Source organism: Parasteatoda tepidariorum, chromosome 9 (assembly GCF_982258835.1).
Source record: "Parasteatoda tepidariorum strain Cologne lab strain chromosome 9, Ptep-v5.0, whole genome shotgun sequence".
NCBI classification, from domain to species: Eukaryota; Metazoa; Arthropoda; class Arachnida; order Araneae; family Theridiidae; genus Parasteatoda; species Parasteatoda tepidariorum.
This window is the reverse complement of record NC_141763.1, coordinates 263,695-291,380: the sequence shown is the minus strand read 5'-3', so window position 1 is coordinate 291,380 and position 27,686 is coordinate 263,695. Positions and strand designations below refer to the sequence as shown.

At 29.2% G+C, this 27,686-nt stretch overlaps 1 protein-coding gene and 1 long non-coding RNA gene across 2 annotated transcripts in view; both read right to left on the bottom strand.

Moving 5' to 3' along the window:
• Positions 1–8,909, bottom strand: part of LOC147803200 (beta-ureidopropionase-like) — a 39,657-nt gene extending 30,748 nt beyond the window's left edge. The window contains exons 1-4 of the mRNA XM_087150530.1: positions 8,853–8,909; positions 5,121–5,294; positions 2,856–2,984; positions 1,893–1,947 (exon numbers count right to left, since the gene is read on the bottom strand). Coding sequence (XP_087006656.1) covers positions 1,893–1,897 — 5 coding nt within the window. The 5' untranslated portion in view covers positions 1,898–1,947; positions 2,856–2,984; positions 5,121–5,294; positions 8,853–8,909. The remainder of the gene's footprint in view (positions 1–1,892; positions 1,948–2,855; positions 2,985–5,120; positions 5,295–8,852) is intronic.
• Positions 8,910–22,207: 13,298 nt separating this feature from the next.
• On the bottom strand, positions 22,208–24,250 carry LOC147803199 (uncharacterized). Its single transcript, XR_015428861.1, has 4 exons — positions 24,202–24,250; positions 23,919–24,057; positions 22,804–22,962; positions 22,208–22,225 (listed from the first exon to the last, which is right to left on the bottom strand). It is a non-coding gene; the product is annotated as an uncharacterized LOC147803199 (long non-coding RNA).
• Between the last annotated feature and the right edge of the window lie 3,436 nt (positions 24,251–27,686).

The following is a 27,686-nucleotide window of genomic DNA, read 5'->3' as shown; positions in this document are numbered from 1 at the left end:
TGGGCAAGAAATTAAAATGCGATAGATGGTGAGTAAAACGTTGCATGTATTGTAATGAGGAGGGGGTTCACCAAACAGCAAGTGAAGATGGGTCAATCAAGTGTGCAGAAGACTTGGCAGGCATGCAAAAAAAAAAATTTCTCTAAAATTTTTTAAAAAAATATTGAAAATTTTAAATTGGTCTTTTGAGTTATCAGTTTTTGACGTGTTCAATATTCACAGATTCTACAGAAAATCTTTTTAATTTCTCAATCACTTTTTGTGTGGTTATTGTATCTACGGAATTCAGCTCAGTTTAAAGATACCCAATATTTTTAAAACGATAGTATGACACACGAATTTTAAATTTCAGTAATCATTTCTAAACTAGCTTTTTTTTAAAATAAAAAAAAATTCATCGTAAATTCAAGTGACGTTTCTATCGTTCTTTCGGCGGTTACAGCTACCTACGTCGTTACAATTTTTAAGATCCCGTAAGGTTTAATACGATATATTGACTAGTGAGTTATTGGTCGCATATTTGATAAATCATTTTTTGACGCGATTTACTTCTGTCGATTTCATCGAATATCTCTGGATTATTCGGTAATTATAACAGCGTATTTTCGCAAAGTTTTAAAAATCTTGAAATTTTTAATGTGATAATATTATTAATCCTGAAGTTGAATCATACATTTAAATAATCTTTTTTCACGACACTTTCTTTGTAAGCTTTATCGTTAAAATGAAGGATTTTTTCAAATAGTTATTTCTACGCTTTTTCACGTGATTTTATATAATAGCTTTTTCACGAGTTTTTTCTGGTGTTATCGTAAATCTAAATGACTTTTAAGCAGTTATTACTACTTTTCAACGAGATTTCAAAAATGTCAACGAGATTTCAAATGTTTTTATTATTTGTCAAGTTTAAAATTGTCCACCATAGCATATATATCCATGCTACCAGGTATATATATTAATATACATTAAAAAATTCACAACAGACCAATTAGTTATCTGAAATGTTCCGTTAAAAAGTACAATAAAAACAGCAAAAAATAAAAGTTAAACCCTTATATCGTTACATGGTGTGCGTCTTTTCATGTTGGCTGCTTAATCAGAGTTCCGATGCATCAAGATGATGGCTGCTATACCGGTGCACCGACTTACGCTTTAAATTGAGCTTAGAGAACCGCGATGGCTCAGGGGATAGAGCGTTCGCCTTCCAATCAGGCGTGCCGGGTTTGGATCCCAGTCGATACGAACTCCACATCCGGCTTGCACCGACCACAGTGCTATCCTCAGTGGTAGACGGATCATGAGTTAGAGTCCCCTTGCCGTTAGGCTAACCATGGGAGGTTCTCGTGGTCTTCCTGTTCCTGAAACGCAAAAGCGGGTTAGCTCCATCAAAAGTCCTCAACGAAGGCAAATTTCTCCCAATACTCGATCCAGAAGTTCCCTTGTCTTCTGGATTGGGTTCAAAATTACAAGGCTACGGAGCTGAAAATTAGTTGTCGTAAACCCATAAAATTGAGTCGGCTGTTCAACGACGGTTATAAAATAAAAATAAAATTGAGCTTAGAAACTATGCATACTCCAGACGTTCTACAAAAACACAATTTTTATCTGGAAAACAAACGAGAGAGCTATTTTCCTACAAAACAGTAGGCTTCCAAAATAAACATCAGACTGTATGCAGAATTATTAATTGCTATTGAAAAACAAATTAACTGACTTTTTTCAACATCGCTTGCAGTGGAAATAATAATTCAATAAAGGCACAAATGTCGGACTAACCGGAGAACGTGTCGCATGCAGTATAAAATTCAAGGCACTGATACTGTAGCTTTATTTTTCTTGGAGCAAGAGTTTCAAAAAATAGTGTTAAACTAAATAAGGAGAAGGATAAATACCTCATATCTTGACGTGAAGTAGCAACTTTATCTTTTTACCAATGATTGGGAACATCTGAAAATAACAAATCAACAATATCAAATATTCATACTTACATGCACAGGATATCTGCAACATTTTAGACATTCAAATTCATGATTTTCCATGACCAATTCGAAGAGTTTTTCATAACTTAATGTTACTATTTTCTCCGGCAGAAACACAACAATAACTTTAAAAAAGCATTATAATAACATTAATTGAAATGGTAGGTATAAGCAAAACTGTTATACTCTGCATCCACATATATATAGATTTTAAATTTAAAAAACAGAGTAAAGAAAGAGTTGGAGCAATAAAATAGTTGGAAAAATACATAAGGAATTTTGTTTTCTCTTTCTCTGCATAATTATATTCTAAGGATACTTTTCTTGTTCATCGGAAAGAAAAGAAAGACTTAATTTTTCTGTTCGCACTTCGGAATAAAAAAAAAATCGGCAATCACTGACATGCTTCAGTTAGAATTTTGAATTGATAACATAAAAAAATTAAATAATGATAAAAATTCTGAAATCACAGAAGTTTAAAAGATAATTCGCTCTAGAAATATTTTTTCTTTCATTTTCTTTTTGAAAGAACACCATATTTTTGAAAGAACATGATGAAAACATCTTATATTTTAATGAAAAATTACTGTTAGTGGGGATTTTGTAACAAATTCAGATATTCACAACACCATGAAATTGGAGGGGGTGGGGGTAAATTCTATTTCAAAAATTAGATTTCTCAGCGACCAAAAACCATGACTTTCCATGATTTTTCTCAAAAAATAGATAAAATCATGACATTTCATGACAAATTTTGTTCAATAACGAACCTCATGAGTTTCCATGATTTCTCATGATTTTCCAGGTGCACAGATACCCTGCATACACTTATACATAATAGTACATACACTTAAATTCTTGTCAAAAGAAACTTACCAGCTTTCTTATCTTCTATCAAAGGTTGAGTAGCCACGGGCACAATTTTGATATCGACAGGCAATTCTGAAGGTTCTATCGTGTACTAATGCAAAGTTTTTTCCTAACCAACAATAGAAACTGACAAGCCTGAAAAGAAATGCGTTAATGAGCAGTGAAAGGGAGCACTTTAGTCATCTTGTTATTGTAATCATTTGGAACATTTAAAGAGCATAGTTGAAAACCTTAGACAGGGTAAAAATTTGCTGCCAGCTCTGCCCTTAGGTTAAAATACGCCCCATTACAGTTTCAGTTACTCTTAAACTAACAGACTTTCCTACTCATTATGGTTTGTAGTGTAAATGGTACTCTGTTCAAGTTATACGAGAGAGGTCGGGGGTTCGTGTCCCAACTGAGGAGATAGAATTTTAGCAAATATTATTTCGCAAGTGGATAACTATTTAGTATATTTTATTCAATTTATAAGTTATTTTTGAATTTAAATAATTTTTTTTAAAACTTAAAATTTGTAAGAACAAAAAAAAAATGAATCGATGTTTAATATTTTTAATAAAAATATAAGGATTATTTTTTTAAAGAGAAAGTTGTAATAAATATGTTTTAATAACTAAATTTTCTTTTATTTGTAATAACTTTAAGTTCCCATTAAACTTAATTATGGAAATATAAGCAAAACTATATTATCAGACTTGTTTAAAAAAGAAAAAAATAACTATTACTTAACTATAATCCATTGAATTTCAAATAATCAGAATGCATTCGAAATAAATTTCGTATTTTTAATAGAATGATTTTCTAGTTATGTAATAAATAGTTTTTCTTTTTTTTTAACTAGTCTAACATACTTTTGTTTACATTTTCATAATTAGATTTAATAAAAAATTTAAATTATTTATTATAAAATTGAAAAAAAATTCAGTTAGTTTATCAAAAAATTTTAAGTGACCATATTTTTTTAAAAAAAAAGTAATCAATTTATTTTGATAAAAAAAAAATTAAATACTTAGCTTCTTTTTTGCATTTGAAAATTTAAATTTTTTTTTCAAATAATTTAAATTAAAATATATTGATATAAACAGAATGAAATGTACCAAATAGTTCTTAGAACAGAAATCTAGAGATGAAAATCAAATGCCTCATCTGAAATTTGAACTCACAACTTCTCCAGTGGAAAGCGGATAGCCTAACCATTAAACTACAAATCCACACATTATTAGTTTAAATGAACCTTAATGTGACTTATTCAACCCCCATGGACTGAACCACCAACAGTTAGCTTTTACCCTATAGAATGCGTTCAACCATACTTTTGTATTTAAGAATAATTTAATTTTAATAGAAACTGTACAGATGCGTACTTCATGTATAAGTGAAAAAAAGACAAGCAGCATTTACGTGAATTCAGTAACATCAGCTTACAACAATATAGCATAAATAGGAAACTGTTCACATTAGAAACCATCTTTACACTAAAAACTTACGCTTTTTCAATAATACAACCCTATATATTCAAGTATTCTTTCTCTAAACTATTGCAAATATAAATTTCAAAACTTTACCCGGTTTGCCACTCAAATCTAGAAAAACAAAAATTCCTTGTACCTATTGTAGGGTGCGTTAGCCATATCTCCAACAAAAAATAAGCATCTTTAAAGTGCTTTTTTTAAGTACTCAAAAATATTTTTAAGCACTAAACACATTAACAAAATGCAAAATAATTTGCAAAGACTTTACATGATCATGATAAAATAACTAGTTTCTGACAAAGAACTCTTTTCTTGATTATATGCTTTTACATAAAACGCAGCGAAAAGCAGTAAAGAAAAAAAATCTTCGAAAAGGAAAAATTAGCACTTTTTAAATTGCCTCATGAAAAAGGCAGTTTTAATTGCTTTTAAGAAACAAAAATCGTAAATAAGCACCTTTAAGCATTTTTTAAAAACGATATGCACCATTCATTCTACACAATATATTAAAAGGAAACACAATTACTGTGCTCTTGTGTGAGCTATATTAGACTAACTATGTTAGTTTTAACTGCTGGCAAAACCAAGAGGAAAAAAAGGAACAGCTGAACATATTTAAATAATGGATAATTAGGAAACTGTACATATTTTCCATTTGGAAACCATCTCTGGCATAGTTGACTGTATGCTAAAAAATTTAGTTTTTTTAAAACATCACTTCATACCTACTTTTACTAAACTATTGTAAATATAAATTTCAAGGCTTCATTTATAAATTTAATGAACGAAAGAGATGTACCGTTCATGATGAATTGGGAGAAAAGTCCTTTTTGCTTCTGATATAAGATATTTAAATAGTAGGTTGCTCTCACTTCATCATCACAATCCAGGAGGCTCCTCTGCAGAAAAACTAAAATATTTGGGAGAAGCTCTTCACAGTGAGCGCCAAACTTAGCCAAGCAATTCACAGCAGCTGCAAAATAAATGTATATACTTTCAAAACAATGATCAATCACATGAATGTAATACATACCTGCCAATATTGAAGAAATAAATTTACAGAGATTTTACTAGCGACATTTACTAGGCTACGAGTAAAATTTTGATACATCATGCATAATCATGCAAGTCAAAAAGAGAAATTCAAAATATAAGCACTTATATTTAGTAAAATAATATGTATATAAATCTTAATCTAAGGAAGATTTTTTTAAACCATTATTTCTAAATTATTTTATAAAAGTTGCTAAACAGCCAACCCAAATTTGGGTTTACGGGTACTAATGTTCAATTCAGTCGCTTTGTCATTTTGAACCCAATCCAGAAGACAAGGGACTCCTGGATCAATCAAGTACTGGGCGAAATTGGCCTTCATGAAAGACTTTTTGAAGGAACTAATACGCATTTGCATTACACGGAGAGAAGAACCACGAAAACGTCCCACAGTTAGCTTGACTGCAAGGAGAACTTAAGCTAATAACACTCAACATACTGCAGTACTAGCAAAAGCACTATCTGTTGAGGAATAAGACAATTATTTTTGCCATCAGTGGATATTTTATTGGGTAAAATTTATTTTAAATACATTTCTTCAAAAAATACGGAGAAATTTTAGAATATATGGGTTAACAGGTAATAATAGTAAAATACAGGAGTCTTCGTTAAAAAAAAACAGGACACATGGCAGGTATGGTAATAATAAAATTCGAAAATATCGTTTTGCTTCGCAAGAGTTAGGAGGCAGTGAGAACAAAAAAAACGATTATTAAATAAGGTTGTTCAAACTTTTTTCCTTTCAAAAAAGTTTATAAAAGTAATTTTAATGTTTAAGTTGTAAATATTATTATGCTTTAATGTACATGGAATATCTCAACCTGGCTACCATGCTCATAAATGAAACGAATTCTTCAATATTTCTTTTCTTCTTAAAATTATGCGCCATATAAATAAATGTCTTTCTCCATTTTGTTTCGCAATGTTGCCATATCTATAATAAATTTCAATAAACACTCACACACACACAAAAAAAACATTTTATGTTTTTGATACACCTAATATTTGTATTTGTTTAAGGATCGCATTTATCTATGTGCATATTTAATGACTAAAACTACAAACAAAAAATTACATTTACATTAAAAACTTTAAGAAACAAAATGCTCAGGAAAATGAAGAAAGAAAAAATTGCATTATAAAAGAACTAATGTTGTTAACATTTCAATATTCAATAACATTGTCTAACACTTGTTGTGTTAGACAATAATGTGATGGTTAGGTATCAAACACTTTATTCCATAATGATCTACACTTATTAATTGGCACTCATTATTTTGGCACTTTTAAATTCGTAAATCGTAAAGACAAATCTCCCTCACACTAGCAAAATAATGTTTGATAGGCTGACCATGGCGCCACAGAAGACAGACTGTCTATTTTTCCATAATTCAATGAGCGCAGCAGCAGTTTGCCAAACCAATGAGCTGAGACTGTTGAAACTACAAACTGGGTCGGAGAAGAAAACTAGCAGTCACTGCTGGCTCAAAAAATATCCCTCTGTTTATGTTTTAGTGTAATTTTTATTTCTAAAGTAAAAAGTAATTTAAAACTATTTTTAGTGATTTTTAATAGACTAAATTGCTTAAATGGACTATATTACAATAAATGAGTCAATATGCTAAATCAATCTTTTATTATTCCTAATTAAACTTATCTTCCAGTTTAATTTCTTGATGTTTATTTCACAGGTAAAAATAAATTTTTACTCAATTATTCTTAGCGATATTAACTTTTCTTCTTCATGTCGTGTAACAAATTATAAATTAAAATGATAATTAAATTTAACTATGCCATTTCGTTTAAGGAGAATTTTCTACAGTTATATCCCCCAGTAGTAGAAACTTTCCAGTAGATGATTTTTCATCTAAAATTTCTTTATGTTTTTAAAAAGTAAGCAGAGATGACTCCTTTTTTAAAAACATCACTTAATTTGAATAAAGAGCTGAATAGAGAGAATACCACAAAGAACAACAACTAAAGATTGCTTTCCCCCTGTTACTTGATTACAGGCTGAACTTATAAATATATATTCAGTTCTTTTGCAGGATGCGTAGACAAACAATTTAACAAAAAATAAACACATTTCAAGCACTCAAAAAATATTTTTTAGCACTTATAAAAAATATCATAATTAGTTAGGGTTGGTAAGTTTTTGACAATTGATTGTTTTATCCAGTTTTATTTGCTTGCCAGTGACGAAGATGACGGCGCGTCACCAACAATGAAATTAAGAAGAGAAAAAAAAATTCTATTGCTATTAGAGAAAAAACATTTACAATGTTTAGTCAGTCCCTGAAATCAGCAAAAATTCGGAAGATTTTTCTGTATTAAATGTTTGACTTAAATTAAATTTTATAATGTAATATAAACTAGAAAATAACATTTAATTTTTTTAATTTTTTTTTGTCAAAGGTGTAAAAGAAACAATAATAAATTGGACAAAAAAGTTACTCACGCATTTGATAATTTTTATAATAATTTGGTAAATAAAGTGCTAAGTTCTGGGAAAGTTAGATACAACAAATACGGCATGCAACAACTAATTCACTATTACGACAAATTCTCAAGTTACTAACAAAATTTTGTCATTGAAGATCTCAATAGCATTTAATATAACAATTTACAAATTTCTATCTTACCACTGTTGAAATTCGTAAGCCCAACAAACAATTTCGGCTCTACCTTCATCGATTAAAAGGAAACGGCTGAAACAAACTTTCGTCAAACATTCTTCTTCTTTGTCTTTGAACATCATCAGCAAAAAAATTTCATTTAATAAATTAATCCATTAAAATTATGGCCAAAACAAACTTTCGCAAACTTTGCCCTCCCATAAACCACAGTTGTAAATAAATTTGTTGGCAAACCAACCAAAAAGGAGCGTACAAAACATTTTTTAGCAATCGTTTTGCCTAGTAAGCAAAATGTTTCATCCTAATCATAGTTGCTCTGTAGGAAATCATAGTTCCACGTTGGTTTGATAAAATTTATTGTCTAAAGTTTTTTTTTGTCTTTCAGATTTTGCATATTTGCTTTTGCCACGGTATTTGAATAGTTATAGACGAGGACTGCTCCGAATTTTTTTTTTTTTGTGCTTCAAGTTCACGGAGTTTATTCAAACTCTCTTTAGCACGGGTTGAACACTACAGATTTGAAGTGTGCCTTCAAACGTCAATTTTTTTTTTTACAAAATATTTAGAGCTGGTAGCTTAGCAAAAATTTGCATTAATTCTCCTACCAATACAAAAAAAGTCATAACTTTTTATACCCAGGAAACAGTAGTCAGAATTCTACTTCCAAATGTTAGCTCAATGTAGTGATTCGTGACCGAACTAAAAAATAGATCGAATTTTAGTGTCCTACGTCAGCACTACTTATAACCTTCTTACCCCATTGTTAGAAAAAATAAGCAAACCACAAAGCCTTTTTCATTATATTTGAACAGCACGAAAATTAACGTAATTAAAATTCTTACCAGAACTCTCATGCAGCGGAAAATACTTTTCTTCTTTTTCATATCAAGACACGTCCTAAAAAATGCAAACAACGCTTATCAGCATTATAAAAGGAACAATTAAATATAATACTGCTTAATTTACAACATTATTCATGTATTGTGTGTATAATTTATTAATAATATTTTTCCCCTTGCCGTCAGAATAACCGTGGGTGATTTTCGTGGTTTTCCGCTTCATATAGCGCAAATGCGGGCTAGTTCCATTAAAAAGTCCTAAACGAAGGCAAATCCAGCAGTTCTCTTGTCTTTTGGATTGGGTTTAAAATTACAAGGCTACGGAGATGAACATTAGTAGTCGTAAACACAAACAATTGGGATGGCTGTTCAAGGACCATGCTAAAATAAAATAAAAAGTATTATTTATTTGAAAGAAAAAATAAATACTGAACAACTTTCATTCTACGAACCCATACTTCTGTTTATCAAAGTTAGCCCGCTAAGCGAAGATATAACTATTGTGAAACAAGCTTCAGCTAATTTTTGACCTAAAAACTCATAATTTTAACCACAGAACTCATGACTCATTTTAACAACTCGTCATCCTACCATACAACGCCCATACAACTTAAGGATCTAGCAAACATAAGTTTTCATTTAGCTTTTAAATGTTAACTAACTCATCATAAGAAAACGTTGGGTGTTAGCCAAACAAACATTTTTGTTAGGTCAAAACAGGTTTTAGTTAACTTTCAATCTAGTAGCCGCACAATAGAATTTTGAAACCAGACGTTAGTCGATTATACAAAAATGCCAATAGGCCACGTGAGTTCAACAAACATTTTCGTTAACCAATAATTTAAAAAAAAAATTTTAAAAAAATGCCAAATGAAAAATTTTCTCTTTTTTTTTCCACCTAAATATAAAAGTCACAAAATTGGGTTTTGTCCTAAAATGTAAGCCCGTTGCAAAAAACTGTTACCCCAAAACTACCAATCAAAAGATCACAGAAATCGCAACTTAAAAACTTTCCTTAAAACGTTAGCTCATTGTTAGAAATCAGTCAATGATAAACAGGTTCCGATTTACCAGGGTTATAATATTACCAGGTTTATGTTTTAGAAACTGCAAGTTTGACCTTCGCTTTTATACGTTAACCCATAGTAGGAAATTGTTGGGCAAACCAAAAATTTTTGTTAGCAAATCAATTTATCGAAAAATATGGCCAAAGTCTTTGTTAACCATAAACAAGTTTGAATTTTATCATAAAAAGTTACTTCGCTGCTGAAAATTGCAAGCACAGAAAAATTTTGCGATTTGTTAATGATGTTGTAGAAACATTCAGTAAATTTAATAATCTTGACCGCTTAATCAAAGCTTAGGAATCAATTTAACGATCATATATCTAATAAAGTCAGTAAATATTATGAATTGTGATCATTATTGACAATGAGCAGTTGAGCGACGTAGTAGTTGATGTCTCTGCTTAAACGTATTGTTTGAGTATAAGTACTGTAATTAGTTCAGAATATGTTAGTAAAACAACATTTGCTTAGTTATTCGTCTGTGGCAGAATTTTTCTGCAACAATGTAAAATATAAAAAATAATTGTCTTTTAACGAACTTGCGATGCAAACTTGTGAAATCAGGGATGATTGCGAGCCCAACTCAAAAAACCTGAAAATTTCTTGAGTAAAATCATTAATGACCCATTTCAAAATATTAACGCCTTTATAAATTCGAATTTTTGATGTTTTCAAAACATGAAATTTTAAATAAATTATATGCAGCAAAATTTAAATGGATAATTATGTATAAGCTTACTTATATGTCCAATCACATTATTATATGAGAAAAAACTATTTTCCAAATAAAAGAGCTGCCAAGTATAACTTATAGCTCTAATATTTCTAAATAAAATATACACGAATTTTTATACACAAATGCGATCGATGATTTTTTTGAAATTACTGGATCTTTGATTTCCGAAAAGTTTCGGATCGTGGTTAGCGAAAAATCCGGATTTTTTCCGGAGCAGAATCATCTCAGCTTTTAGCTTAATTAAAACCATTACAATGTAGAATGTTTAATACAAACAATTCTGTTACCGCATTAAAATTTTATGTTTAAAATATTGTAAAGCAATGAATTACATTTTCATATAAATTTCTGGTATATAGACTGATATGTATGTTTTTGAAGCATCATCATTTATATTGATTTGTAAATGATAAAAAATAAACAACAATATGGTCTATTCAAAATGGTGTTTATGGTGAATAAAGAGTAAAGCTGGAAAAAAATGCGAAAATTTTCTGTTGCTTTCATATAAGCTTGAATTAAAATCAAAAGCGTTGAATTTGATATATTTTCGTATCAGAAGATGCCTGAATGTTCACTGTAGTGTCTCTACCTCTACAAAAATATAATTCCAAGACATGTTGACTTGAATCTATGTTGGGGTACTTTTTCATAGATGAAGGTTGACATTGTCGATGAACTTAGGACGTGATGTGAACAGGCCTACCTTGGCAGAAACGCCCACTACGATTTGAACACGCCTACTTCGCAGGATGGTCTTCATTAGTCTATGTGATGCAAATGTGGGTTAGTTCTATCAAAAAAGTCCACCACGAAGGCAAATTTCTCCTAATACTTGATCCAGGCGTTCCCTTGTCTTCTGGATTAGGTTCAAAATGACAAGATTACGGAGTTGAACATTAGTAGTCGTAAACCTTAAAATTGTGCCAGCTGTTCAACGACGGTTATTAAATGAAATAAGATTCCTGGCCTTCAATGTATGGGAGAAGGCAGTTGCAATTTGGAAAATATGCTCCCGATAATTAGGTCAGGAGAGCCGTCAAAAGTTTGGTACTCTTAATGTCACTTTATCTCTTTGTTTATTTCACGACATCTCCCGAATTTTTTAATGGAATCTGAAAACGTTTGCAAGTGCATATAAAATTCGCTGATTCAAAAATAACCATGCAAAAAATTTATTTTAATGATTATTTATCATTATTTTACAATTAACAGTCGAAAAAATATTTGAATTGTAAGGTATACAAATTTTTACTTCAATTTTAATGAAATCAGTCAAATTCTTTATGAGATATCAAAATTTTTTTAAAAAGTCGTATATTTAAAGTTTTGTTTATCAAGAACAGTACAACCGATTTCTTCCAAATGTTATATTTTTTCACTAAAAATTAACTTCTTTAAGAAGATGTTAAAATTCATATAAAAGCTTATTTTCGTATATAATAAGGAATAAATAATTTAAAAGAAATAATTAAAAAAATAAATAATTATAAAAAATATTTTTTATATGGAATTATCTTTGAATAATAGGTGTGTGCAAAAAGCTTTCGATTAGCTGTCAAAATATGCACTAAGTAAAGAAAAGCATTAAGAAGTATAGTTTGTCTAAAATAAGAACTCCCCCAGGCATTCGTCTGGACCTGTAGCGGTGACTATGGTAACGAGGTATGACTATTTCCAGTAGGGCTGCGGGGTCACTGTTTTGGAGTGGTTTCGACTTGGGACGGTGCAAAACACCTACTGGGGTAATAGGTTTCCTACGGTCCCTACACGGAGAAGTAAGTAAATAATCAAAAAGATAAAAATGACTTAGAATCCATCTTCATAAAATGACTTAGAATGGTTAGTTCCATCAAAAATAATCTTCCACGAAGACAAATTTCTCCCAATACTCGATCCAGGAATTTCCTTGTCTTCTGGAATGGGTTCAAAATTACAAGGCTACAGAGTTGACAATTAGTAGTCGAAAAAACCAGAAAAATTGGGCCAGCTGTACGACAACTGTTATAAAATAAAATATTATGATCCCAATATATTACCATAACATGCACTTTACGCATAAAAAACTATTAAAGTAAATAGTCCAAAATATAAACATCACTTAATATTGAAATAAATAGCTTTATGCGCATTATTTGAAAAGTGGGGCGAAGTGGCGATACAGTTATTTGGAAGTAACAGTTTAAAAATTCGTATTATGTCACGGGTACTTTTCCATTTCACCGGCGCAAGTCAATTCAGTCAACTTGATAATCTCCTCAAATCACATTATGGTTTAAATGAGCGTTTTATGGTTCGACATTCAAATGATTTTTTTGAATTAAACTAATTAAATTTTAAATAAATAATTTCAAGAGATTAAAGCTGTAAAATATTATTTGATTGAAAACTTTATTCGTTTCAAAAATATACAAATATGAAATAGCAGTCGTTTCAAGTGCTTCAAAAATAGGCACCATTTTCAAGATTCTTTCGAGTTTTGAAAATGGACGCCTATTTTTGAAGCGTTTGAAACATGTTGACAGTTATTTTACATTCGTACATGCAGACTATTTTTCCACGCTATTAAAAATTTATTTATCCAAAAATAACTCTGAGCAAAAAATAAGTTTTAATAAATATTTATTATTTTTAATTATTTTATTTAATAATCGCTTAAAACATTTTGAATTGTAAGATACACACTTTCTTACATAACTTCATAGTTGCGCATGTTTTTACATGGCAAATGTTTTTTTTATAACCGTCGAACAGCCGACTCAATTTTATGGGTTTACGATTACTAATGTTCAATTCCGTAGCCTTGTAATTTTGAACCCATTCTAGAAGACAAGGGAACTTCAGGATCGAGTATTGTGAGAAATTTTGCATTCGTGGAGAACTTTTTGATGGAACTAACCCGCATTTGCGTTACATGTTGAGGAAGACTACGAGACTCTCCCACGGTTAGCCTGACGGCAAGGGGACTCTCACCTATGATCCATCTACCACTGTCGGTGCAAGCCGGAAGCGGAATTCGTATCAACTGGGATTCGAACCCGGTTCGCCACTTTGGGAGGCGAACGGTCTGTCCCCTGAGCCATCACGGTTCAAAATACAAAATTTGAGCGAAACCGGTTGAATAATTCCTGAGAAATCGAATTTTAAATATACGAACTTTTCACCCCATTTGGCCCAAATTTTGTATTTTGCCATATAAAATTACATACTTTATAATTACGTTAAAAATTGTATGCCTTACCTTACAATTCAAAATTTTTCTTTTATTATTTAATAAAATTATAAAAAATAATAAATAATTATTAAAGTGCATTTTGTTTTGCATGGAATTTTCTGTCGATAAACGAATTTTACAATTGCGTGCAGAATTTATGAACTCGCTTGAAAAGTTCTCGAGATATGACGAAATACGTAAAAAGTAAAATTAATATTATGAAGTTCAAACTTTGAATCGCTCTCCTGACCAAACTATGGGGACGATATTTCCCAGATTGCGGCTACCCCCTTTATTTAAAGGGTCAGAATGCGTCTAAAAAAAGGTATGTTTATTCAGAGAAAGTACGTGTTTGTGGCGGATTTCGTAACTTAAAATATCGACTGCACTCATTAATTAGCGTATTTGAAATCAGCCCTTTGAACCATTAGGATTGAGTTCTAAAACGTGAAGATCTGATCATTAGAACAAATGTTATTCAGGGTGGTCCCTTTTTTTGGCACTGCGAATATAAGTACTGTGATAATAGGTTTTTTCGGACTCCGAAACACTTAAGTGCCGATATTTTTCTTAGATTAGTGTTACTCATATCGGTTCCTGGGGAGGCGAATAAAATCACCAACAATCATGAACTGTAATCAGGCTAGCAATGCTTAATTAATTGAAATTATAGTAATAGGTACTACTGATATTATGGTATCTGATAAATCAATATAGATACGATGGTAATAATCTCTATACGACCCCTTTAAAACGAATAAACCTGTAGGGAATTATATTTTGGCTCCATAACATTATTTTCAGAAGTTGTTTCTAAAGTTGGCTTATTTTTTTATATTTTATAACCGTCGTTGAACAATCGACCCAATCTTCTGTGTTTACGACTACTAATGTTCAACTCAGTAGCCTTGTAATTTCGGACCCAGTCCAGAAGTTAAGGGAACTCCTAATTAATGGAGCTAACTCGCATTTGCTTTACATGGAGAGGAAGACCACGAGAACTTCCCACGGTTAGCCCGACGGCAAAGGGACTCTAACCCATGATCCGTCTACCACCGAAGATAATTCACGTCAGCACTGCGGTCGGTGCAAACCGAATGCTCAATTCGTATCGACCTGGGATTCGAACCCGGTTCGCCGCATTAGAAAGCGAACGCTCTATCCCCTGAGCCATCGCAGCTCATGTTGGCTTATTTCTTTTATAATGCCTCATGCAAAACTATTTGAAAAATTGAAATTGCCTTTTTGCAGACGTGATTGGCATTAAAAATTTAATTATTCGCCCATTTGAAATAAATGATGTTTATAAATTTTATCACACTACATATTATATGAATATTGTTCATAATACCTCAGAAACCGAAAGTATTTTTATTAAAATCAATAGCTATCTCGTAGAAAAACGATCGCCAATATTTAGTATTAGCAAAAGTTCAAGCAGATTTAATAAAATTTAAGAGCTCAATTTATGCTGTTCAGCAGCTCCCCCCCCCCCCCCAAAAATTAAAGGAGAGCGAATTTGCAAATTTTTCAAACTGACAGAAATTGTTGAAAAAATACGAAGAGAGGACTTCCCTGTAATAACGGTGCCTCTATTATAAATATAGCTGGATCAAAAAGCTTATTTATTGAGTTGCTTTTGTTGAACTAAATTTATCAAACTTCCACTTTATTATAACCTGTTATCTGCAGTGGTCCGGTGTTAAGACACTGTTTCCAGTAAATCACCGAAGTCAAGCATCATTGGCTGCCGACAGTAAAAGGGAGGTTGATCAAATTACGAAAGAACCGAGGGTGTGTTGTATCGGTCTTCATTAAACTGTTCTACCGTCAAGCTACCAAAGAGGGGGAGCCCAACACTCTGCAGTGGATTAAAATTGTGATTGCATGTCTTCGGATCATACTCGGGGATGTTCCCCAGACCGGACCCATTATACAGCTCCAGTGCAATATAATTAAAGTACTACTACTACTATTACTATATAACCTCTTAGCCACTGTGATCCGTGATCGGTCCTTATAATGCCTCTTTCTAATCGCAATGTTGCCCAGCGAACGCCAACGTGGAGGCGAGGTTATTTTAATCTGACTGCAAAAACAGTTAGATCAATATTTGATGATGTACAAAAGGTTAATTTTTTTTATTTGTGGTTTGTACGCATCTACCATATTTTAAATTTCATCATAGAATGCAGAGCCACATTTTACAATAATGCATATACAGAGGAAAAAAAGCTAGTTCTTCGTTTTTTTTAAAAAAAACTTTGATAAAAAGCAAAGCACAAGCTGCAGTTGTTGCAAGTTGCCGCTTTGTCTTATTATCTCTGCTTATCATCTTAGTTTTAGCAATCAAAATAGTTCCCCAAATGGGTTATCAGACACATTTATAAGTAGCCAGAACATGGACAACAGCCCTCCGAGGAGTAAAAGAATCGTCGATTCCGTACATTCCATGAAAATATATTCTTACAGGGTAGATCTATGAATTCTGCCACATTCAAATAACAATGTAAATAAAAATTACAAAATACAGTAGCATAAATAACTACAGAACACATAATTTTGATAACCAGAATGCCAAATGAAACTTAGATATTTTAATGCAAAACAATATGAAACAAAAGCCAAAATGATGTCAGGGTAAATTTTGCTTAAATACTAAACTTATAATGATAAACTTTACTTAAAACTACACATGCACATATGCAAGTTGTTATTTCCAAGAATTTTGAATTCAAGAGAGCCAAAGGACGAATTGCATAAATAAACTCCAAAGAGACATAAAGACAAGGAAATGACAGAATCGACAATTTTTTCCCATACTCCTCTAAATATTTTTGAAAAGGTAGAATAGTAAAGTAATTGACTTAAATATTAATTTAAAATCTATAAATTTAAATAATCGTTCAATCTAAATTTATTTATTTTTCCGAATGTACGTTTGATCTACGAATAAAAGCTCATACTTCATTTTAATTTAAATAAAAATCATGCACATTTTTTCAGAATTTGATTAAAAGACAAACATTTAATTCATTTACAGATGCGATAAATTCATCATAAAATGGGAGGAAGGTATAAAATGAAAAGATGACGAAATTATTTGTCTTGTAATTTTTGAGAAATGGCATATGCATGCGAGGTAAACATCTAACATGCCACTTAAATAATTAAAATGGGGAATTATATTTCATTCTGCTTTTATAGATAAGAATACAAAATGTGCCAACAATTATTTTAATTGAAAATAATTTGGTACTACAGAAGTATATAATACTTTTGGCAAGGTCAGCTACAATACTTTTAACCACACAATATCAATATTAATAGAAAATGAAATTAGTTTATGTTCAAGTGCAATAAACTCAAGAGAATCAATTGCTGAATTACCTGTTTTATGAATTATTGATGTTTTTGTACTTCAACGCAGGATTGAAAAGAATTTACCGTTGTCTAATAAACGACATAATCTTTGTAAATATACCATGTGAAAATCTGTTAAGTGATTATGTACATAACTGTAGTCAAATAGTAACGAAATTTTTTTTAAAAATTACTTGAATAATAGCTATTATTTTAAACCTGTTTAGCTTTTTTTTAAAATTATTTTTGCACACTAATTTATGAACAATGAGCATTTTGAACTTTGTGTTTTGGGTGGAACTAGACACTAAAAAACTTGAGAGCAGGCTCAATATAAATTCTTCCTCTTTTTCCAAAAAATGTATGCTGTATTAAAAGAGGTGGCGAAATAAAATGAAGAAACATTATTAAATCTATAAATATTAAAATTTATTAATCCACAGTAACTTCTACTAATTGCCTGTTTCATTTATTCAGTTAGGAATTTTGTGAAAGGTCCTTTTTGAGGACTGCTTTTTTGCAGAGTTTTTAAGCCTATCTGATTTTTTATAGATTGACATCAGAAGGATAAATTAATTTGTTTATTATTACTTTTTTTAAAAAAAGAGATAAAATTTGATACATATTACTAACACAAAAAATAAATGAATATTCTTACATTACAAAATTTTCATGTAAAAGTGTAATAAGCATTTTAATATTTTTATTCCTTCGGGAAAAGAAAAGCATTAATAATTGGGTACACATCTAGTTTCTTACACTTAAAATAATGCAAACTTTAATGTTTAATATTAGTGGAAATAGTAAACAAAATGAAAACTTTTGAAGTATTGAGCTGCTTGTGAGTGCTTGAACTTTTGAAAATTTGTTACACATAACATATTTTAAATTAAAGATTATTTTTTAAATAAATACCATTCAAAAATACAACTAAATGAAGAAATTCCTTTAGTATAGGTATATTTTCTGGCAGCATTACATGAGCAGTATCTGTAACAGCTTGAATAACTTGGCTGATCTCTTGATACAACTAGTAAAAAAAAATGTAGATGACATAACAAAGAGTACTGTAACATAACAAACTGCACAAAATACATTAAGGCATAGTTTTATTTAAGCGAAGTAATATAGTCTTCTAAAAATAAAATTCTAAATTCATAGTGGTTGGCTAATGTTTTCAAGTAACTTATGATGCAATTTTTTTCATCTCTTTTTTCTGCCTTTCAATTTTGTGGAGATGTTTTACAGCTCTGTGTCAGTAATTCTCAATTTTCAAAAAAAAATAACCTTTTAAATAATAATTAAAAACCTTTTACAGAAGAAAAAGAGCATAATCTTATTATAAATGAGCATTAATGATGGGTCATTCTTTCTTTTTTTTTTTAACTGAGAAAAACAGATGAGGTGCAATATGTATTTTTAAATAGTAAGTACTTTCAAAGCTTACAAAAACAAAATACTTAACAGAAAAACAATACCTTTATGACTAATTAATTTTATGTTGGTGACATTAAAGAAAAAATGTAAATTAATTGTGGGAAAACTGGATCCTACTATGTAATTTTCTGGGGAAAAAATGTACCGACATCAAGAGAAAACTGCAACACCATTATTATATTTTTATAATTATAGTTAAAATAATCATTTTTATTTTAGGTGTAACTGTTTGACTCTTTCAACAGAATTGCCCAGATATATAAAAGAAAAAGATGTATATGTTACCAGCAAAGTATGAAACGCTGACATTCTATAGAATGCCTAGGCATTGTATATAACGCCGTATGTTTTTAGGCAAGGTGTGAAATATGAGACGTATTACATACTTTCCCTAGGCATTGTATATAATACCTAGGCATTCTATATACAAATGCTATTAGGCAAAGTATGAAGAAAAAAAAACGTCCTGATGAGGTTCTTATGTAAATGATATGCATTTCTCAAAAATAAAAATGTTATTCAAAATGCGTGAAGAAAAATGAAAGTTGTACAAAACATAATTTATACCTTTCTTATTAAGGGAAACAAAATTTTCATATAAAAATAAGAAATTAACCTACTTGTTGCAACATGGCAGGCTTGAATGACATTTTGAATTTCATTACGAAACGAATCATAGATGTATTTTATACTTTGCCAGTTTCTAATTTCACATTCTATAGAATACCTAGGAAACGTGTGAAATATAAATCGTTTCATACATTGCCAGCTAGTTTTAGGCATTATACACAATGCCTAGACATTCGATAGAATGCCAGATTTCAAACTTTGCCGGTAACATATACAGTAGAGCGCTGATCATCCGAACGTCCAATTATCCGAACCATGTCCAAATTCGATTTTTTTTTTAAAGTTTAGAATACTTTTTAACTTATCGACAATTTTTCTAAATTTAGAAGAATAAATAATATCCACTACATCTGAAGACCATATTTAATTAACAACCTTTTTTAGCAGCTTTCTTATAGTAGCCAATACATACATGTATTGTTATACAGTTAAACCTACATACCCCTTTAGCCCTCTTCAACTGAAATTTATCTTCCAAGAATGCGAACTTCAATTTGACAGTCTACAGGTTGAAATGAGGAAGGAACTTGTGAATAGATGAGTGCTGAAGTTCTACAATTGGGGGATGGGTACTTGTCACTTATGGTTAGTGATTACAGTGCTTGCAATCTTAAATCTTGAAATAAAATTCTTTACAAAAAAAAAAAAAAAAAAAAAAAAAAAAAAAAAAAAACGAAGCTGAAGTTTCTGAACTGCTAGATCTTCCCGATGAAAATATGCCAGGTTATACAGCAGAAGAAATAGAAGACTGGTGTCGAGACACTGAAAACGACCCAGGATTTTAAATGATGAAATTGTTGCTGCCATTTTGAATGAAAATCGGAACTCTACAGACGAGTAGGATAAAATTCAAGATAGTGGACCTTCTCATAAAGAAGCATGCAATTCGTTAGATATTGCAATGAATTGGCTAAAACGTCAAAATGATGTTTATACAGTTCAGTTGATTTATTTAAAAAGAATAAGGGATATGGCTGCTCAAAAAAGATCATCTTCTTTGAAACAAAGTGATCAAATTTTGTAAAATCAGTAATTGATAAAAAAAATTATAAATAGCTGAAATATAATAAAAATAATTCAAAATGAAAAAAAAAGTTTAAAAATAATAAATAAAAAAATATTTAAAAATTGAAAAAAGAAAAATTTTAAACACGCCACAGCTATTTTGGATAGTACTGCCAGTCCTAAGCCTTGAAAAAGTGTGAAGGGAAGTTAGCGCATAAATAATAATCATTTAAACTAGATTTTAAACAACTTTCTAATTATCCGAACTTTTCATTATCCGAACCACGTTCGGTCCCGAGCAGTTCGGATAATCGGCGCTCTATACATAATAAAATATGAAAATACATAAATATTATTTTAAAAAAATTTTGTACTTATATCAATGACTTTTTTTAAAAAAATAAAAAAATTTGAATGTTTTTATAAAAAAAATAAGATGACTTAAATCCCGCAAAAAGCATATATTGTTACCTTTTTAGGAGATTCGTTGTCATTCTTCAAAATACTTCATACTGTTTCATAATTATTTGACAGAACTGCTCCCACATTTTATCAACTTCTTCATCACTTAATTGCAACAACATATCTTTGAGGGAGATTTTTTTGATCTCTACAAAAAGAGAAGACATCTCAAATGAAAGAAGAATAATTATGCAAGAATTTTTCATGACTTACCGAAGTTACTATTTTCTCCCCAAAAGCACAACAATAAATTTAAAAAAGCATTATAATAACATTAATTGAAATGATAAGTTAACCAAAACTCTGCATCTTCATATTTATTTATTTTAAACTTAAAAAACATAGTAAAGAATGAGTTGAAGCAATAAAATACGCTAGAAAAAAATACGAAAGCAAATAACTAAATACTGTCAGATATATATATAATTATTTAAAGCTATTTTATTTTTTTAAAGTACGCGTAATATAAAAAGCCTAGACTAGAATTTTAATTGATAAAATTAAGAAAAAAAATAATAAATAAATTCTGAAAGGGATTAAAGGGTGTATGAACTGAAAACTAGCTTTTTTGAAACAACACATTTTTTATACATCTCTGAACTTTTTTATACATCTCTGAACTTTTAGTAAAGTGGTTATATTGAATACTTCATTCACTATTTTCTTCAAGTTGATTACAGTAAACACTTGAAAACTACCTTTTGAAAATGAAAAAAGGATTGAGCATCAAATAAAGCTGAAAGGCTCATAAAATAATTTTGAAAGTTAAAATGTATGAAATTTTTTTATTAAAATTATGGAATTCTGCACTTGCGCTTAGTATATATTTTTAATCATGTTCCGCAAGAAAATTTTCCCCTTACTTAAAAAAGTAACACAAAACGTTGAATGTATGAAATATGATACAATGCGTTCAGTAAGCAGAGTAAAAATTAAAAAAAAAATTTGTTAAAACAAAATAAAGGCCCATAACTATTTTCTTATGGATTACAATATATGTAAAGCTTAATGACAGAAGAATTAAAATTGGTCATACTGCACCAAACACAAATGTAGCAACCATCAAAACTAACTAAATATGACTAGGTCTAAGTCGTGAGACCAGTACTTATTAATAAAAGGGACGCTCTAAAGTGTTTTCTTTTGAAGAAACACACAAGAGTAGAATACTTAAAATACTATATATCAATATGCATACGTATATCAAATATTTGAACCTCAAAAATTTTACAAAATCAGGGGCTCTACTTATACACCAGTAGTGAAGATGAACATAAATTGATCGAGAAATATTGATGCATTATAATCGATGTGATAGATATGAATAACTCTGTATGGATTTACCACTTTCAAAAACTATTTTAATATGTTATATACAATTAATCTTCATTTTCTTTCTTAATATTATTTGTATATATTAAGGTTTTCCTTTAAAAAACAATACTTATGACCAGAAAAAAACCTGAAAAATATAAGAAATCAAAATATTTTTTTCAAGAGTATTTCAAAAACTAAAACTTAATGAAATTTTTTTTAAATATGCTATAAAGGTAGAAGTTTTAAGATTCAAGGGCCTCATATGTATTGGAATCAATAAATTAGCAGTGTCCCACTCTGTAATGGTTTGAATGGAACATTTTGGAGACTTGATTTTCGTTTATGTTTTTTAAATTTCAAAAGCTTTTATCTTAGGTTTCTTTTTCCGTAAACGACATATACTCCCAACATACCAGAAATTTGCAGTATTGTAAAAAAAAGAATTGACTTTAACACTTAGATGTTTGATAATTTTTTTTTAAAAAACTATATAGTCTAAAATTAGAGCTCTATTTAATATATGAAATTAGTTGAAATTAGAATTCCTTTTATATATGTAAACAAATTACAATAATTACAAATTACAATAATACAAATTACAATAATACAAATTATAATAATTACAATAAAGCTTACATGGACCTTTATGATGCGAATAAAAGATAAACACAATAAATGTTTCTAAGTGATAAATAATCTAATCAAAACTAAATGCATACTTACAGTTGGTGAAATATAGGCTATGTCATCATTAGATGTAGAAAAGCCATTCAAAGTAAAGTCTGGTATAAATCGGAAATCAGCTAAAGAAACAGCATTATCTATATCCTTGATAGCTTCACTCATTAACCTATGTTGCTCTTGTATTTGGTCAATTTTAATCTAGAAGAAAATAAAATAAGCAAAGAAAGTAATTGTCTTCAACAAAAAAAAATCTGCAGTCAAATTAAGTATTTTAAGATATCAAGTTTATCAATAAATAGTTGATTTTCAAAAACTTACTAATGCAGCGAAGGATATAATTGAAAAGTGCAGCCAAGGAGTAGAATAATTACATTTTTAGTGAATTATCACTTTAACAGACAGACAAAAATTAAATTGCTTATCCATATCCTTGATAGCTTCACTCATTAACTTGTGTTGTAATGTATTTGATCTTGTATTTGAACAATTTTAATTTCAATCTGAACAAAAATACACTAACAAGGTAACTTTAATTGTTTTCAACAAAAAATCTACAAAGACTACTAATTAACTTGGAAATATTTTAAGCTGCCAAGTTTCTTCAACAAGTAGCTCAAACCACAATTTTCAAGAACATAATAATGCAGCAGAGGATATAATTGAAAAGCATAACGTAGGAATATGATAAGTACAATTTTCGTGAATTATCACTTTAGCAAATATACAAAAAGGTAAATTGTTTACATAAGCTTGAAATTTATTTTGAAAAAAAAATTTCATAGAAAAAGGATAAAATAAGGCTGTGTTTACATCTTTTTTTTTTCTCCATAAAAAGCAAATTACAAAATGAGCTTTAAATTTATTTAAAAAAAATTAATAAATAACAAATAAGTAGAGACAAGTAAAAAAGATTTATTGTGTTTTTTACAGTGGATAAATTTCATAGCCTCAAACTCAATCTTCGAACCAAATAGGCAAAATGAAATGGAGAAAATATATGTGTTCGATTAAGCGAGAATGATGTATTTGTGCTTTCATGCCCTGTTTTTAATAGTTATCACATTAAAGTGGATTATTTGTCTTTTATAATTACAAGTATTTTTAAAAATATACTAAAATTAGTAAACAATATTAAGTAATATAAAATTATTTACTTGACTTATCTGAAGGGTGCTTCCTTGTAAAGAAGAAGTCAATGCACCAAGTTGAGTTTTGCTTGAATTGAGTTTGCTTTCCATCTGGGACTCTTCCTTCCTTAACTCATTCAATTCTATTCAGTTCATTTTCTTGTATCTAAATAAGCATAAATTTAATTGTTCAAACAATAACATACTAGAAATTTATTATCAATATATTGATATTATATCTTTTAATTAAACTTAACAAATTTAAAGACTAAATATTTGACGAAATCAATTTAAATTTTTCACAACAAACCTCTAATTCTATTTCTTGTTCCTTTTTCTTTTTTTTCATAGCATCAATCTGTTAAGAAAAAAAAACAGACACAATTAAAAAAATAGGATAGAACTGTGTTTTAAAAAAATAATATGTTTTATCAATGCAGTTTATGGCAAATAATGCAAGGAATAAAATTTATCGAAATATATTTTTAAAGAAAATAATTTTTTTTTTGTTAAATTATTTTGAAATAAGTAAAAACAGAGCTTGAACTTTTTAATAATGTGCTAAAAATTCAGGGTGGCCACTCAAATCAGGTTTCAAATTTCCCTGATTTTTCCAGTAAGAATCTTAAAAGTTCCAGCTCAGTGTGTTTTCTTTTCTTATAAAGTGCAGGTGGGTACAAGAAAAGTGTCAATATTATAAAGTATTTTATTTAAAATGTTATTTTTTTAATATACCATCTTGAATAGATGTGAAGAAAATAATATGTTTAACTTGTAGAATATATTACTTTTAGTGAATAAAAAATGTTTTAAATTTTTTTCATTTCCTGTTGGAATGGATAGATTAATGCGTATTGTACAATTTTCCATCTTGTAAAAGCTGTTGAAAAATCACTGATTTTAATTGTGCAAGGTATATTAACAACAATGTAAATAAAACTCATATTTAAACAATATTTCCTTAAATTTAGTAATTTTAAAAATCCTGGAATAAAAAAAAACTGTCCCTGAATTTTTTTTATTTTTTTTAAGAAAGAAATATGGAAAAAAATGCCAAGAAGTTGCATTATTTTTATATAATATAAAAAAATCTATTGAAAAAGATGTTACTGTACATTAAAAGGGGGAAAACGATTTTTATTGTATTATTAGTCTATAACAATTTTTTTTCGGGTAAAAAAGAACGCACAGGAAAAATGATAGCTTTATTTATTGCTCGCATAAAATTGAATGATCTTTTTGTACAGTTCTTACAATCTATTATATTTGATGTTTCAAAGCAGACATTTTTTACAGTTGCACCTTTTACTCGCATTTGGTGACATGGCCAACAGTGAACGAGTATATGCCCCCGGTTGTAGCATTAGAGATGAGTCAAATTTATGAAGAAAAACATTTATATGAGTTCTAGAAAAAAAATTGATATTTTTCTTATTACCCCTCTAATGTTTCATTTGCCAATTATAAGCTCAATAACTACTAACAATTTGTATCCCAATTACTTAATAATTTAGTAGGATGTGTGTTATTGATGTAGTTTGCAATGCAAGTAGGTTTATTATTTTTGAAAAAAAGATTTTTCTTCTTAACTCAAAAAAATAAATAAATAACTGCAGAATGTTCTGAATTTTTTTCTCTAAATACATACATTTTTTAAGCTCTAAGTAAAATGATTGATTTAAAATGTTCTAAATAAAGTTAAATTGTTTCTCAAAAAATTAAAACTGAGTTGCTTACATCGAATAAATAAACAAGTAAAATAAAAAATATATATATATAAACCTCATTTATCAATTTTAAGTTATTTATATTATAACTTAAAGCACAGCATAGTTAAACAAATTTTATTAGGTTACTGAAGTGAAATACATTATTGTAAGTTAACCTAAAGGAATATTTAGATGGCTTCTATTTATGTCTCATTTCATAAAGAAAAAGCAAAATAAGAGATGGAAATAAATAAAAACAAATGGAATAAAAAGAAAATCAGTTGTGTCTGATGCAAAAACAATTAATTTGCAATAAAAATACTTGTTATTAGCAAAATCTTGCTTTAAACAGAAAAATAATTTAATTTTGTTAAATCTTGGTTGCACAGTACGATTAATTATGTATCTCGATATCGCACGCAAAATATCATAACTGCATGAGTATTGTTTTTTGCAAATCAAAGTGTGAAATATATCTACACATTTGTGCCTGTTAATAACCTGTTTTGTTACACTTCACTTTAATTATTATTTATTCCATTTTCCACTATTAGTGTAAATTTTTTTTAAAAAAAACTGTACTTTGTTAGAGATTCACTTACCACAGTTAAAAATTTCAAATGATGTTGCCCTTCATTTAATAGTCTGTAACTTAATGAAAACTGATATTAAGGTATAAGTCATTATTTCTAAATCTTAAATTTTTTGCCTTGGAAATGATAACTTATTCACTTAATATTAAGTTTAAAATTTTGGTCATCTGGATGCCCCACTTGAAACCTGTACAGTACAGAACAAAAATAGAAGGTTTTGCTTTCCTTCTTTCTAATAAACCCATATATAAATAATAAATTTTTTTTCTAAGTTTATATATCATTTAACACGTTTTTCCTACAATCCTTGGTTTTTGTCAGCTTTTTAGGGAAAAAGGAGAAACAGTTTCGGATATATCTCTGGAATGTAGGCAAAATTTACGAACTTTCGACCTTGTGATTAATACACAATTCGAATTGTGAACAAAAAATCAAATATTTACCAACAGAAGCATTTAATGTTAACATCTAGTTGGTTCATAGAAGAATCTTTTTCTTTTCAATAAAATATGCTATAAAAGGTTAAAATGAAATTCAGAAAATTAGCATCAATGCAACAATTGTAACAATTTTGCTATTAACGATTCAAGAAAATAGTGATTGGTTGGCCTTGCCGAGAAAAAATAAATCATTGGATGAGAAGACAAAAGCTTTTAGAAAAAGAGTGCAAGATAAAATCTGTTATTAAATTATAACCAATTATTCATAATTCTCATCCCAACAAAAAGTCGAGGTAATGTACGTCAGCACCTTCTCCCCCCATTGTCAGAAAAAATAAATCTCAAATCCCCTGTCGTTATATTTAAATAGCCCAAACATTTCTGAAGCACATAATTAAAATTCTTACCAAAACTATGATGCAACACAAAAGACTTTTCCATAAATCTTCCTCTTCATATAGACATCTCCTGCAAAATCCAAACAAAGGAGTGAGTTATAAGCATTTTAAAAGGAACAATTGAAAATAATACTGTTTAATTTCCAACACTGTTAATGTATATGTGAATAATAGATTTCAGTTTTATTTACTTAAATAAAAAACTGAACAACTTTGTTTAATGAATTCATACTTCCCATTCTTCTGTCTACCAAAATTAGCCCGCTAAGCAAAATTATAACTACAGAATTTTTTTTTATAAAATTTTATTCTCCTTGATAATTTTTTAATTGATTCTGTACTAATTTTATCCTTACTACTTATATCTGATAAAAGAAGGTGTCAAACATTTCAAGGAATAAATTATATAAAAAATTTTAAATTAATGCATTTTACCTTAGCTGCTAAGTTTATGACTTTAACATCAGATAGAAAAGATTAGATTGCGGCCTCCTAAATATTATCTAATATAGCTAACTATTTCCTTGAACCACGTTATTTTGAAAAGAAATTGCAATTTTTATTTACATTATTTAAAATTCAAGCTAAAATTTGTTTATTTTCTTAACATGGCCTAAAAGGAATTTAAAGAACTAGAACGTCCTAGATACTTCAA